At 38.8% G+C, this 16,963-nt stretch overlaps 1 protein-coding gene across 6 annotated transcripts in view; it reads right to left on the bottom strand.

The window, feature by feature from the left end:
* clec16a (C-type lectin domain containing 16A) overlaps positions 1 to 16,963 on the bottom strand; it is a 172,602-nt gene that overhangs the window by 72,759 nt on the left and 82,880 nt on the right. For all 6 annotated transcript variants that reach the window (XM_078418213.1, XM_078418218.1, XM_078418216.1 and 3 more), the window contains one exon: positions 6,494 to 6,538. In XM_078418213.1, coding sequence (XP_078274339.1) covers positions 6,494 to 6,538 — 45 coding nt within the window. The remainder of the gene's footprint in view (positions 1 to 6,493; positions 6,539 to 16,963) is intronic.

Genomic DNA, 16,963 nt, shown 5'->3' with positions numbered 1-16,963 from the left:
CACATTCCAAACATGGCAGATATATTTTTCCCACTTCACCCCATTCTGCCATTCAAGCTCAAGGCAGAAGAAGTGTGGATCCACTGAGGTGGTGAGGGTTATGGGTAGTGGTCAGGAAAGCAGAGCGGAGGTCAAGTTCAAATGAGCGCCAATTTCATTTAGTGGCAGAGTAAGCCTGAAGAGGCATATGGCTCAACCCTGCTCAAAAAGATGTTCTAAAGCAGAGATGGCAGAAATACCATCATTCTATAAGTGGTTACAAATAATATGATATTCTTAGTAATTATTGATGTATATCTGAAAGGGAATTAAAATACCATTTTGCAAACAGACATTTCAAATCAGAATAAAGGGGTGCATTTTTGGAATGTGTGTTGTGGGTGTTTTTCAAAGTAAAACCATTTTGCTATAGCATGTCTCACATCTAGTTTGACACAATGATTACAATTTGAAATTTCCAGGAAATCATGTTTTGTTTTGCTCTGTAGATCTTGTCTTTCATTACCATTATCTCTGGCTCACCCTGCAATCCGGCTGTCATATCAATTATTTTGGTTTTCATTTCTTCAGTATTTAGCTTTAAAGATCTCAATTTGTATCTTATAGAAAATGCCTCAATTGTTATACACGGCTAGAGATTAGTGTGTGCAGCTTTCTTGCTCCATCCCCGAACTTAACAATGAATCAATGAATCCAGGAACATTGAGCTGAGGGCTTAGATATGCTTTAGATCTAGCCCACCAGCCTTATACCAGCCACAACTTGCATATCCCAGTGAAGCTTCATTTGTTTGATTTATACAAATTGGCACCTGAATAGGATTTCCAGCCTTGGCAAGTGAAGGAAGTTATTTTTCTTGTAACATGTTATGCTTTAATTATTAGGTACGTTTAATTCATTCACGTCAATTAAACGCACCACTCAAGATATAGGTTTGCTTTAAAAATACACTCTCCTCGATTACAAGTTTTGCACAGGATATTGAAATATACCATTTAGGTACAGCAGGAAATATAAATTTGCAAGTAATATGCTGGGTTTAATTGCAAGAGGATGGAATACAAGAAGAAAATAGACTGTGTAATTGTGATGGGGATATGCAAAGCTACTTTAGATTTACAATTTGCTATATGTTTATGTATGAAAGGATATACATGCCTTTTATACAGGACAGTAAAAGATTCACTAGATTGAGTCGTAGAATAAAAGAAATGTTCTTTGTGGTGAGATCAAATTAGATAGTTCCAAGTCTCTATGCCTACTCCTTTCCTGATGGTTACCCATCTACTTTCTGCCCATACTCTAGGTGTGACTGGCTCACTATCTATGAGTTCCCAGAAGATCCTGAGGTTGTTCAGCTGTTACTCCAATTTCCTAACGCGCTCTGTAAGAAGCTGCAACTGAACGCACTTCCCACAGATGTAGTCGTCTGGGACACTGGAAATCTCCCCGACTTCCCACATCCTACTGGAGGAGTGTACAACGGCCCTAACCACCATCTTTACTGCACCAGACCAAGGAAAGTTTATAAAAAGAAAAAACACAAGACTGCACCATATTCCAATGTCATCCTGTTCACTAAAGTTTCTCAAACCAAAACTTTATGTTCATGCTCCACACGGCTGCTCCACTAGTATCCACACCCATTAAGGAGCAATCACTCCAGGATGCTAACTGCTTTGGCTTCTCCAACTGAAACTTATTGCATCTCGATAACAGTGGGGCCTTGGTAACTGGCTGTTATTTTTTTAAGTCCTGTCTTTCTGCTCCTCCTTTCAGCTTCTCCAACTCAAACTCACCTCAGCTTGTTAGTATACAAGAAAAATTCACTCAAGTAGATTTTCTTGTATATTAACATATCAGTAATTGACATCCTTGCCAACTTGCAGAATTTGGCTCATAAAGGTTGTTTTTTGTGAGCTTTAAGAGTTTTTTAAATGTTTAATGATGTACCTATACAAATCTGTTAATACAGCTTTCAGAACCCTGGGATTTCATTTACTGGAACAAAAATAGAAACTGTGATATTAATTCCAGGCATGCGTTGCTCAGAAAACATTTGCTCAGATCTTTTCCCAGTTCTTCTAGTTATTAAATTCATCTTTCCAATCCCAACTGTAAACATGCTAATCCATTTGCCAGAGGTCCTTACTTAAAAACAGCATAATTCAAAGGTAAGAGTGGAGTATTTCAATACCAATCATATCTCCTATGAAAAATAAACACTATGGTGGTGCGTATATGATACGTATGAGGCCACCTGTGTACTTACATCGGTTTACTTGTTGCCTTCGTCAAACCACCCTGAATAACCTTGACAACAAATATTGCCAAATTTCACAACCCTCTCAAAGCTTAATATAAGCATAGGAATCTATCTACCACGGGTTCACTGTCTGTCTTAATCGAATACTTCTCCCCACTACACTCTATTTACTACCAATTTAGCAGATCTTCAAGCATATTTATTACGGCAGTATGATCTGGGAGATTGCCTTACAGTACTGATCAAGTCAATCTATATGGCTCTGTTACATTAAGAAAAGCTTTGATTCAAGTGAAAATAATATTCGCCTCAAATTGTAGACAGATCTTACCCAAAGTCTGGAATGCTCGAATACCTGTGGTGACTGCCACATATATTGCAAGTTTAATCACAAGTCTAAGTGTAAATACGCTCTAAATGGGCCTTTCTCTACTGTCTTAAGTTCATCTTGCAAAAGAGAATTATGTACCTGTTTTTCCCTTCCTTTGTTAGGTCAACCATTATAAATATGAACTATTACTTAAGGGCCTACTAAATGACCTGAACTTGCTAATTATAAACCTATAATTTCATACAGTAAAGTAACAACTCACATTACTTAGCATCTTTCAAATTTTCAGATTATTTTCCAAAATCCTTTACAACCAATGAAGTATGAAGCAGTCACTATTGTATAGCAGGCCAAGGAACATTTGAGATACATGTTGATCGGAACAAAAATAACCAGGAAGGAACTGCAGATGGTGGTTTAACCGAACATGGACGCAAAATGCTGGAGAAACTCGGTGCATGAAGAAGGGTCTTGACCCGAAACATCACCCATACCTTCTCTCCAGAGCCTGTCCCGTTGAGTTACTCCAGCATTTTGCATCTACCTTCAGCAATAACTAATTCTTTTTTAACAAAACTTTCCAGCTATTTCATAAGTTCATAAGTTCTAGGAGCAGTATTCAGCCATTCGGCCCATCAATTCCACTATGCCATTTGATCTATTAACATGAGAATTTGAAAACAAAAACCATATGCGTCAGAAGGAAGAAGGGTCTCGACCCGAAACGTCACCCATTCCTTCTCTCCCGAGATGCTGCCTGACCTGCTGAGTTACTCCAGCATTTTGTGAATAAATCGAGTGTTACCTCAGATTGGGTATTACAATTGCTTTCTGCATTCCGAGAAGCAGAGAAAAAAATAATTATGCTGAATGTGAACAAGATGAAATATTTTGGCCCTGGAAGCCAGCCTATTCGACTTCAGATGAAAATTTGATTTAGTTTAATTGTACGGCATGAGAATCATATTTGAAAAAGTCATTGCAATCATTCAGAACAGTCTTAAGTTCATAAAGTGTCATTCTTTCGTCTTATACATCCTTCTATGTCATAAAAATGAAGTGAAAACGCAGTTGGAAATCTGAGGTAATAAACAGAAAAATGCCGGAAGTACGCAAGAGGACAGGCAGCATTTGCTGGAAAGAGAAAATCCATTTTTCAGCACTTTGTTTTTAATTCAGATTTCAAACAAATTCAGGGTTTTATTTTTATTTTCATCTCTAGGCTTGTCCTTTGTTCTCAGAATACCGATTTTTTTCTTAAAAGTTCTGATGCATGTTCTGTTTCACATATTCACCATCTTTTCCTAAGCATTTAAACTGAGTGTGCTTAAACTGAGTGTGCTCATCACAGGATCAAATAATGTCCACAGTGTGTAAGCAGACTCTTTCATCTGTCAAATTTGTAGTGGCTCCATGTTAGAGCATTCCAATTAAGCTCCCTCTCTCCCAGTGCCCCGCAAATTCTTTCCCTTTTCCATTGCTTATTAAAAAAAAAAAATTGCATGCTGGCATCTCTAGCCGGGCCAGAAATATTGTGCTGGTCATAACTATCCTTAAGATTGTGACAGGAGCCATCTTCTTGAGACTCAACAGTCTTTTTATAAAAGTTAATCCCACAGAAATGTTAGGTAGAAAGTTCCAGAATTTCACACCAAATGATGATGAAGCAGTGGTGATATATTTTGAACCTAAACTGGTGTGGGGCTCAGAGGGGATCATGCAAACTGTGATATTCCCATGTACCTGCTGCCCATGTCCTTCTTGGTGGTAAATGTGTGGGCTTGGGCTGTATTATTGAAGTAACCTGGGTGAGTTTAAATAAAGAGAAGAGAGAAACAAGGAATTGCAGTATCTAGTTTACAAAAAAATACAGTGTTGGATTAATTCAGCACATCGGGCAGCATCTCTGGAGAACATATATAGATGGCATTTCGAGTTGGAACCCTTCTTCAGAATGAAAGGGGGGGGGAAAGAAAGCTTGAATAAAGGAAGGGCAAGACAAAGCCTGGCGAGTGATAAGGGGAGAGGGGAGAAGGCGGGGGATAGATTTGTTGGTTAGTTACCTAAAACTGGAGAATTCATTGTTCTTTCGATGTAATTCGAGTTTCACTGTATCTTAATTGGTACACGTGACAATAAACTGACCTTTGAACCTTCTTTTCGTTGTGTTGTAAACTACTCAAGCATAATATGAGGTGCTGTTCCGCCAGTTTGCGTGAGGCCCCTCTCTGGCACTGGAGACGGCCCAGGACATAAAGATCAGTAAGGGAATGGGAGTTAAAATTGTCAGCATCTTGGAGATTCAGCAGGCCTTGGCGGACTGAGTGCAAGTGTTTGATGAAACGGTCACCGATGTAAAGGAGGCCACATTGGGAACACTGGTTGCAGTACAGGAGGATAGAAGAGTTGCATGTGCCATTCTGTCTCACCTAGAAGGACTGCTGGGTTGCTGAATGGATGCAAGGGATGAGAAATTGGGAAGGTGTTCATCTTCTGCAATGGCAGGGGATAGTATCTGGGGAGGGGATGGTTTGTGTGGACCAAGGAAGTGGGTGGTTTGAATTTAAACAAAGTTTTGTCTGCCATGCATAAATAAAATTATTTAAAATCAAGATAGTGCACATTCTGAATTAGTGTCATTTTAATAACCAAAGACCTAGGCTTCAGGATCGTAATCTGGTGCTATTAGTTTGCAGAATAAATTCACATTTGGATACAAACCACAGGCTAGACAAGTAAAGAAAGAAAAACTTACAAATGACGCCAACCAAATTAAAAAAATAAACGAGAAAACTGAATATGAAATTTCCCAAACAGAAAGAAGTTAAATGTTTGTATAAGGAAAAGAAAAAAACCCAAAATAGCCATGGCATGCCAAGGCAACACAGTTAGCTCTGGCAACCTTGATGTTAGAACACAAGTGTCATGGTAAATGCCTGAAGCACACAGAAAATCAGACAAGGAGAAATAGAGTTTCAAGTCAATGTGCTAAAATCAGAACTGGAAGATGCTAGACAGAGGGCTTCTGAGCACCTGCAGATCCAGAAAATTAGTGTCAGTAAAGAATAGAAAAAGGTTGATGGCTGAAGTAACTTGATGGCAGATGCAATTTAATGACCAAAGGGATAATAAGACAGATCAAAATAGATATGCAACAAAAATAGAAAACAATCGTTGCACTCAGCAGAACAGTCGTCATCTGTGGTTAGTGAAACAAAGTTGACGTGTTACATTAATGATTCTTCATCAGAACTCAAGTGATAAATGGACCGATGTAGAAACTAGAAATTTTGCAGCAGTCGTTAACAACAGCCAAAAACTAGAATAATGGAATCAGAATAGGGATCTTGTGTGAAAAAATCTAAATCAGGCAGGGTAAAACTGGATCTGGATTGTGGCTGAATAAACATAGGTTACCTCCGTTCAAATGCAAACTGGCAAACTTCCCCGTTCCATACTATTTTGAATAAATTATTTCCTAAAATTTCTCTACATAGTCCATTGTTTCTCCCCAACTAGATTTCTAATTGCCTCTTTTGTACTTTAGCGGGGATCAACTTAATCACCCCAATTCCCAGCTTCATTATCAATTTGCCTTGAAGCTATTCAATCTCCTCATTCTCCTTTGAACCATCATTTACTCAATATTTGTTCTTTAAATGTGAATGCAAGTCTCTGATTTTAAAAATAAACATCATGTTGAAAAAATACTTTACCCTGCTTACTTGCAGGGAAATGTTAACAATACGTGTTTTCACTTTAAACTGATTAAAATTTTGTCTTCTTTTTGAAACATTCTTCAGGACTTGAATATAATGCACTAAAAATCTAGCCTGCAAAAAAAAAACATGAACATTTCATAAAACTATCAAGGTATTCATCATCTCCAGCCTCACCTTGTAGAAACGTCGCAACAAGTGGACACTTTCTTCCCTCGCACCCTGAAGAACAGAAAGAAAAATATTGGAGAAATAGAAGGAATGAAACACACTATGCGTTAATAACAATGAATGGAGAAAATAAGCTCAAAAATTGTTTACAACCCACTCATACATATGAATGAAATCAGCTAAGTATTAAAATAATGAAAAAAATCTGAAACTTGAGAATTCTTTACTGCTGTTGCTAATTGTTGCTTGATATCAGTGTATCTCTGAAAGCACAGAGCGGTCAAGATAGCACTATTGGCACTTCTCGAGCATGGTCTCACCCAACAATTTCAGTGTCAGAAGTGGAGAAAAATAAGATTGCTCTTGCAGACTGAGGAACCTTAGTACTTATTCCCTTTCCTTCATACAAATGTCAATGCTGATTTATTTACAGATACTTAGCAAAACAAAGTTTTCTTGGAAAACGGGTGCACTCTGTTTATGTAACTTTCCTCTACATAAGGATCTAACACCAATTTGAGGCATTCAGTTTCTTTTTGTCTCCACCTTGTCACACTTTCCTGTGTTCACTGTCTTCCCCTCCTTTGCAACTTGACTCCTGTTTATTTTCTACCTTTGACTAGTTGCGACAAAAGGTTTTCAATCAGAAATATCAACACCATTTCTTTTACACATACCTGCACTCAATCTAGATGAACTAAACAAACCTGTTTGCAATTGACTTTGGATTTCCCCAATGCCTTTTTGAACTGACACCTGGTTACCAAAATATAAATCTTTGAACAAAGACTGTCTTTATTACATAACTAGTTTCTCACGGTGATAATCACAGAGTTGCTCATCATAGAAACCAGGCCCTTCAGCCAACGAGGTCAATGCCAACCATCGTGCCAAACGATACCAATCCCATTTGCCAACATTAATTCCATATTTCCCTGGGATCCTTTTTAAACCTCAGTTTTAGACATCTCCCCTCTTGATAAAAGACACAGGCTATCTATCCCCCTTTTAATTGCACGTTCCTCTAACACGTCACTCTCACTCTTTGTTACTCCATTGATAACAAACTACCTTATCCATTTTCTCCTTATAACATAAACCCTCTGTCCAGGCAACACCGTTGTGAATCTTTTCTGCATCCTCTCTGGCACAGTCACATCTTGCCTGCAGTGTCGAGACCAAAACTGTATGCATTGCTTCAAGTGTGGTTTGGCCACGTTTTGTTACCACGGTAACATGACGTCCCAAGTCTTGTACTCAATACCTCAGTCATTGAAAACAAGCATACCACATGCCCTTTCGACACCCTGTCAATCCGTGTTTCGACTTTTAGAGATCAATATAGTTCCACCCCATGTCCCTCTGTTCAACCACACTTCCCAGGGCCCTGCCAATCACTGTGTATGTTCTTATATGGTTAAATTTCCCAAAAAGCATCACTTGTTTAGAGTACTATATATAAAAACAATAACATTACAAGGACAAAAACAATCCCCCCAAGACAGAGTTTATTTGGAGGTTGTAGTGTTTAATAGCCTACTGGTTGTTGGGAAGCTGCCCTTGAACGTGGATGTTACAGTTTTCAGCCTCCTACACCTTCTTCCCGACGGCAGGAGTGAAATGAGAGCATGGCCAGAGTGGCGTGGGTCTCTGTTGATGCTGTCTGCCTTTTTGAGGCAGCGACTCCTGTAGATCCCTTCGAAGGTGAGGAGGTCAGTACCTGTGATGGACTAGACAGTGTTCACCACTTCTTGCAATCTTCTTTGTTCCTGGGCGTTCAAGTTGCCGAACCAGGCCATGATGCAACCAGTCAATATGCTCTCTACTGTACACCTGTAGAAGTTCAAGAGTGTATTCGTTGATGTACCGAATCTAATTCTTCTAAGGAAGTAGAGGTGTTGATGGGCTTTCTTTCTGATTGCATTAATGTGCTGGGTCCAGGGCAGATCTTCACAGATATGTATGCTGAGGAATTTGAATTTTTTTTACTCTCTCCACCACCATCCTGTTGATGAAGATAGGTTTGTAGATCCTCAGCCTTCCTCTTCCAACATCAACGATCAGTTAATTGTCTGCAGAGTTTCATGTTCTCCAGAGACATTGCCTAATCTGCTGTGTTACTCCAGCACTTTGTGCCTTTTTTTGGTAAACCAGCATCTGCAGTTCCTTGTGTCTCCATCTCATATACATCTCTACCAGGGAACCAACAATCTCCTCGCTTGCTATGATCCTAGGATACACGTGGTAGTCCAAGGGATTATCCACCTTTATTACAGCAATCTACCAAGGAAATATTACAATTTATTTCCAAATATACACCGATTATATCACCACGTATTTAATCCTTTAAAACCTGACACAGCACAGCCAATTTATCATAAAGGGAGATTGAAGCACAAGAGACTTGAATCAGTCAATATGTCCACATCATTCAGAAAGAAGCAAACCCATACGAATGCAAACACCATTCAAGCTGATGCTAAATTATCCTGAAATGGCCATTACTACATTTCCCATGGGGCGTGGGGTCAGTGGCAAATATTAATTTGCAGTTAAATGGTTTTAAGTGTATATGCAGTTGAATTTCTCGGCATAGTTAAAATTCGGAATAGTGTTTTCAAGTCAAATATACATCAAAAGGACAAATGATAACAAACTTTAATGGCCACTTAAGATTTTATGGTTATTAACTTATGTGAACCATTCTCAGTGGTAGACCTGATTAACGTTTAACTTTTCACCACATAGTGGCAAGCCGATTTTGTTAAATTATCATCAGTTTTGCATTTTAACTGGAATTTCAATTGCCCTCTGGAAGAAAGTTCTGGCACATAGTAAATGAAACAGTCACGCAAGCACATACACATTTGTGCTGCAAGCCAAACCATACCATTAACATTAAATAAAATATTCCACAGTAATCCATAGTTCATCTACTGACAGAAAACAATAGGAAAGCCCAACAGTGTGACATATTGTTCCACAAGATTCACTACAGTGATTACTCTTCCCCTCTGTTATCAGGCATCTGAACAGTCCTTCCATTAGCTAGGGTAAAATCCGATTCTACTCATTGTTGTTGCAGATATTGGACTTTGCCTCTAGAAATGTTGCACTACAATGCTGAGAACTATTTTCTGTATCTTTCCCCGCGCTCTACCTACTGCACTTGAATTTGGCTGATTATATTGTATACTATTATCGGATTTAGAAACATAGAAAATAGGTGCTGGAGGAGGCCATTTGGCCCTTCGAGTGGCACCGCCATTCAATGTGATCATGGCTGATCATCCACCATTCTTGCCTTCTCCCCATATCCCTTGATTCTGCTAGCCCGAAGAGCTCTATCTAACTCTCTTTTAAATTCATCCAGTGAATTGGCCTCTGCTGCCTTCTGCGGCAGAGAATTCCACAAATTCACAACTCTCTGGGTGAAAAAGTTGTTTCTCATGTCAGTTTTAATTGGCCTCCACCTTTATTCTTAGACTGTATTCCCCTGGTTCTGGACTCCCCCAACATTGGGAACATTTTTCCTGGATCCAGCTTGTCCAATCCTCTTATAATTTTATACGTTTCTATAAACTCCCCTCTCATCCTTCTAAATTCCAGTGAATACAAGGCCAGTCTTTCCAATCTTTTCTCATATGATATTCCCGCCATCCTGGGGATTAACCTCGTGAACCTATGCTGCACTGCATCAAAAGCAAAGATGTTCTTCCTCAAATTAGGAGACGAAAACTGCACACAATACTCCAGACATGGTCTCACCAGGGCCCTGTAAAACTGCAGAAGGACCTCCTTACTCCAATACGCAAATCCTCTCGTTACGAAGGCCAACATACCATTAGCTTTCTTCACTGCCTGCTGTACGTGCACGCTTACTTTCAGTGACTGGTGTACAAGGATACCCAGGTCTCGTTGCACTTCCCTATTTCCCAATCTGACACCATTGAGAAAATAATCTGCCTCCTTGTTCTTGCCGCCAAAGTGGATAACCTCATATTTATCTACATTGTACCGCATCTGCCATGCATCTGCCCACTCACTCAACCAGTCTAAGTCACCTTGCAACCTCCTAGCATCCTCTTCGCAGTTCACACTGCCATCCAGTTTTGTGTCATCTGCAAATTTGCTAGTGTTACTTTTAATTCCATCATCTAAATGAATAATATATATTGTAAATAGATGTGGCCCCAGCACCGAGCCTTGCGGCAGTCCACTCGCCACTGCCTGCCATTCTGACAGGGACCTGTTTATTCCTACTCTTTGTTTTCTGTCTGCCAACCAATTCTCTATCCATGTAAATACCCTACCCCCAATACCACGTGCCCTAATTTTGCCCACTAATCTCCTGTGTGGGACCTTATCAAAGGCTTTCTGATAGTCCAGATACACTACATTCACTGGCTCTCCTTCATCCACTTTATTTGTCATATCCTCAAAAAATTCCAGAAGATTAGTTAAGTATGATTTCCCTTTCATAAATCCATGCTGACCTGATCCAATCCTTTTACTGCTATCCAAATGCGCCATTATTACTTCTTTAATAATTTACTCCAGCATCTTCCCCACTGCCGATGTCAGGCTAACTGGTCAATAATTCCCGCGTTTTCACTCTCGCTCCTTTCTTGAAAAGTGGGATAACAATAGCTACCCTCCAATCCACAGGCACTGCTCCTGAATCTATAGAACACTGGAAAATGATCACCAATGCGTCCACGATTTCTAGAGCCACCTCCTTGAGTACCCTGGGATGCAGACCCTCAGGCCCTGGGGATTTATCAGCCTTCAATCCCATCAGTCTACCCAATACTATTTCTCGCCTCATTCAAATTTCTTTCAATTCCTCTGTCTCCCTAGATCCTCTGTCCTCTAGTAAATCTGGGAGATTGGTTCTGTTTTCACTAAGGAAGACAGATCCAAAGTACCTGTTCAACTTTTCTGCCATTTCCTTGTTACCCATAATAATTTCACCTGTTTCTGCCTTCAAGGGACCCACATTTGTCTTTACTAACCTTTTTTCTCTTAACATACCTAAAGAAGCTTTTACTGTCCTTCTTTATATTCTTGGCCAGCTTACCTTCGTACTTCATCTTTTCAGCCCGTATTGCCCTTTTTGTTGCCTTCTGTTGTCCTTTGAAAGTTTCCCAATCCTCTGGCTTCCTGCTGCTCTTTGCTATGTTATACACCTTTTCTTTTAGTTTTATTCCATCCCCAATTTCCCTTGTCAGCCACGGTTGCCTCTTACTCCCCTTAGGATCTTTCTTCCTCTTTGGAATGAAATGATCCTGCACCTTCTGGATTATGCCCAGAAGTTCCTGCCATTGCAGGATTTGATTGGATGGTATGCAAAACAAAGCTTTTCACTGTGACAATGATAAATCTATACCCACTATTGTTCAATACTCACATAAATAATCTGGACACATGTTGAAATAGTATGATAATAATCTAATAATAATAATAATAATCTGAAATAAAATGGCCTGGAAATTTGTCTATGCCCACAAAGGCATTTTAACATGTCATTGTACAATGAGATCTACAAAATCATGATGGGGTTTTAACAATGGAAAGGACCTCTCTCTGGCCCTGTGACCCAAGCTTTCTGTTTTAGCCAGTTTTATAGTCAGACAAATAGGACAAAAGCTTCAGCTGTGTCCCTGACTTCTCTCTTTAAACCCATCCCCTTCTTCCTCAATCTTCAGAATTTATTAAATCCTGTATTTTTGACAAACCTCAATTCTCTTACATATGGTATCCATTCTCTCACTGCCATCTGCATTGGTACGCTATCAAAACTGAAGATGCAATATAAATTGTTTAAAAATATCTAATTTGAATGGAAAATTCAAAATTAATTTTATTGGTCAATGTGGAATAATGCAATCTTCTCAATGTATTCAGACACATAATGGTCATGTTGCTTACTTCAAAAAGAACATATTTAATCAGACTCGCAGGATGTGTCATTGATCAGTAAAAAAACATTACTTCTACAAAAGCAAATATACATTTACTTAATTCTGAATAGCAAGATTTTAATTAGCTGCTGCTTGTCAGTTCTGACAGCTAATATTCTAGCTAAATATGATCTTCCATAGAACTGGCTGACACAAGGACATTTTTAAAAGTTTGAAATTACATGTTTTGTTTAAACTCTTCATGTAATCAGAACTTTCAGAATTTGAAATGTGTATCTGGTTTAACCCATGGGTTTGCATCAGTGTCACTAAATTGGCACAGCAGGTCTGGGAATTAGAGACACCAATGAAAATAGTGTTGCACCCTTTAGCGAATGGCCCATTGTTCAACGAGCATTATTCAACAGAGTTCTTTCGTAAATCAGCCACTTTTATAAAAGTAACTCAGTACACTTCTTACACCAACTTTCTATTCTAAACAAGTTGTAGCCAGTATGTTTCTTTTTTTGTTTTATGCAGCAAAGCTGTCCAGCAGCAGTTTATTTCTCAATAATGCAGCACGATAGATGACCATTTGATCCATCATGTCAGTGCCAGTCCTTTAGTACAGCTTTTAAATTAACATTACCTCCTTGGAAATATATTTTATTCCTCATCAAATATTTATCTACTTCTGGCATTGTGTTTTTATGAACTCCAGACACATTGTTGCCTGATAACATACAAGCGAGTATTTTTCTTCTAACTCATGCTGGGCTTGAATGTGCAAAACGTGATGAAGAGCCTCCTGACCTGCAATTATTATTTTTTTCAAACAGGATCCAATGTGCAGTAACAGTTTAACCAAATAAATCTTTGGGAAACCGTCGATATTCCACAAAGGGTCAAAGCCAGGAAGAATTCAAGTTCAAGGTTCAAGTTCAAAACCCCTTTATTTGTCCCCGTGGGCAATTTACAAAGGTGCGTAGAGTAGTACAAAATCTATTGGGGGGGGGATTAGCAGGGTGAGCAGCGGATTATGGAGTTATATCCATCAAATCCAACAACTCTACTGTATCTGTATGGATTTCAAACAACAACGAATCAGAGTACAGGAAGGAGATAGAGAGCTTAGTTAGCATGTTGCTGGGCAACATCTCCCTCCATGTCAGCAAGACAAAGGAGCTGATCATAGACAGAAGGAAACAGGGTGGAATGCAGTCTTTAGTCTGCATCAATGGTACTGAAGTGGAGATGATCAAGAACTTCAGATTTCTGAATAGGCCTCTCATATGCTGTATTCCCCATGCCCCAATCTAATGCGAAGCCGCTCTTAAACTTAATTTTAAATCTGCATATATATACACAGCAATTCCCCCATTTCCCCTTTATCCACCCTCTTAACCCTCCCACCTATATCCCTTCCCCTGGCTTTACATTTTACTCTTTCTCTTCTCTCCTTATAAGACACTTCACCCGTCTACCAATCAACATCCAACCCCCCCCCCCACCACCTGTATCCATCTCCGTTTGACAGACTTTGTCCCACCCCCACCACCTCTCTTTTCCAGCTTTCTCCCCTAATACTCCAATCAGTCTGATTAAGAACAGGTACACGGATAGGAAAGGATTAAAGGGATATGGACGAAACAGGCAGGTGGGACTAGGGTAGATGGGAAGGGATATCCTGGTCACAATAAGCAAGTTAGGCTGAAGGACCCGTTTCCGTGCTATTTTACTCTGACTCGGAAATCAAACCTACTGTAATTTATAATCTGACAAATTCATTACTTGGCTATTGAATTTTCACTAAAGTACCCAAATCGAAACATCTGGATAAATAATTTACAAACCTAAGTTAAGAGATTTTAAAAACCATTGTGACAGTTCAACAATTTCCATTTAAAACATCAGCTGTTAAAAATGACAATAAAGCTGTATCAAAATCCAAGCAATCCAAGGAAACGTCTTCCATGCATCTGAGGTACATTTGAATCCAACTCCACATCAAGGTGGTCGCCAGGAGCCTAATTGTGGTCCAATAAGCTGCTATTGAATCTTAATTTCAAGAAGGGCTATCTTTATTTTCTTAAGACAATTTTGGTTGGCCAATAAATGGCATCCTTGCCAGGTTTTTAAAATCTTTTGGTACCATGGCTTTAATTTCTAATTAAAAGATTAGCTATTGAAGAATTTCAGTGTAGCCGTAGCTCTCCCATGTAAATGAGACTTTTTTGACAACGTAGTATAAAAACTAATTCATCTGTAATATTTAAATATAAAGGTTTCCACAAGTCCCAGAAGAAATGCAAACTAATTCCAGGGAAAGATTAGTAATGTCGCACACTGTAAACAGATGGCACCGAAGCCAGGCAACTCTAATCATGTATAGTCTTTTATTTGACCGGGTAGTATGCCAAAAACCTTTTCACAACACCTCGGTTCACGTAATACACTAAACTAACAAATAGTCACCCATACAAGGTAAATAAGTGTATTCCCTACAGCATACTTCACCTGCATAAAGTGCATGAAATAAAAAAACTCTAAGTTTCAAGTATCATATATTGTTCAGAATTAGAATGCAGGAAAAAAATGTCATAACCCACAGGAACTTCTTTTGAATTCAAGGAAAATTGTGCTGAAAGCAGTCCTGATATAAATAGTTTGAGAGTTACGAGAATTCTAGCTTCATAGAAACTGCTAAACTGTGGTAGAATGAAACCATTAAAAAACTAAGATGTCACGAGAAATTAGAGTCTGTGCCAGATTAGTGAAGGTTCCTGTCAAAACAAGTGTAATCAGTGACAATTTAAAATATGTCAAAATAATAATCTGATTTTCACTGTCTCTTCTCGTTGCTGACAGGAGCCTGGGAACCATTACCTCCAGGTTCAAGAGCAACTTCCTCCCATTAACTATCATGATCTCGAACCACTCAGCACAACCTTAACTACAATCCTACTTCAGAAGTAAACCACTAAGGACTTTGCACTGCGTACAGGTCACACTACATTACTTTTTTCACCATCTAGTTTACTTCGAATAACTGACAATTGTAGTGTATATTTTGTGTTTAATTTGACAGTGAAGCTGTAGCTGGGAAGTTTACATTGTTCCAGGTTCATATCTGTGAGGGGGGTGGAGGAGGAGGAGGAAGAACAATGGAGGACCCGGCGTGTGGGGACTGCCGTGAGGGAGGGGGAAGAACAATGAACAATGGAGGGCTCGGGGAGGGGAGGGGGGAAATCAAAGGAGGGGGTACTTCGTAACTTTGTCAGCGCCTTATGTGACGATTATTTGCATATACCTTGAGTATGTAAGCAAATAATTTTACTGTGCCTTATCACGTGTGACAATAAAATATTCCATTCCATTCCATCCAGTGCATATGACAATTAAATACTCTTGACAATTTGTAAGGGCATAGATATTCTTACAGTTGTTATTTAAATTAATCTGTTGATGTTTTCTTTCATATTTGTTGTATTTTGCCAAGAACAAGCCAACAAGTTGGTTAATTCCCAGTGATAAGTCATTTTATGGTCATTTTAATGACAGATCAACCCACAAAAAGACTTAAGAAGATTTGTATTTGAAGTGAAACCAAATGCAATGTGATAATCCAAAATACTACTTCTACCAGTCTGATTTCCTAGCGGAACCTGACCAGTGTTTCAAGCTACAATGTGTCATTAAAGTATTATGATGAATTCTGCTTGCAGAGTCTGCTTTCCAGCTGTAGACCAACACACTGTAAAAACTAATAAATGATTTGCTATTAATTTGAAAATAATAAATCACGTTGTTACTGCCAGATCACCAGGAACTATTTGCAAAGAAGCAAACAGGGATAATCTGGCAAGATTAGAATTAGAATTAGAATGCCTTTATTGTCATTGTACGAGCAGTACAACAAAATTAAAAGTGCTACATCTGAAACAGTGCGACAGTGCAAATCTTTCAAAAACAATCGCACAAACATAAGAACCAATACAATAAGTACCAATATCAATAAAAAACAATAAAAACATAAATAATAAATGAGTTTTGCACCTAAAATACTGTATATTAAAAAAGTGCAAAGAAAGTGAGAGTCACTTCAAATCAAGTATTTCCATTCACAGTTCTTATGGCCCAGGGAAAGAAACTGTTTTTAAGTCGGTTTGTTCTGGACCTAAGGCTCCTGTAGCGCCTCCCAGAGGGCAGGAGAGCAAACAGTTCATATCCTGGGTGTGTGCTGTCCTTAATTATATTTCTGGCCCTGTTTAGACAACGCGAGCTGGAGATGTCCTTCAGATAAGGCAGTGGACAGCCGATAATTTTCTCTGCTGTCTTAATAACCTTCTGGAGGGCCTTCTGGTCTGCATTATTATTCCTTCTTAAATTATATCAAAGTAATCTGTTCTAGATTTTCAACATTACTCGCCTGAGCAAATTTTAAATATACTATTTGGTCTAAATTTAAAGAGTCTCTTTATTCTTAAGTTAGATAATAGATGTCAATACTCACATAAAAGCTGTTTAGGTGGTCTATCTTTTCTAAGTCAAGCTTTTTCTACAATGCAATGAC

Source organism: Rhinoraja longicauda, chromosome 21 (assembly GCF_053455715.1).
Source record: "Rhinoraja longicauda isolate Sanriku21f chromosome 21, sRhiLon1.1, whole genome shotgun sequence".
Lineage (NCBI taxonomy): Eukaryota > Metazoa > Chordata > Chondrichthyes > Rajiformes > Arhynchobatidae > Rhinoraja > Rhinoraja longicauda.
Note: the sequence above shows the minus strand (reverse complement) of the source record. Positions and strands in the feature narration are given on the sequence as shown.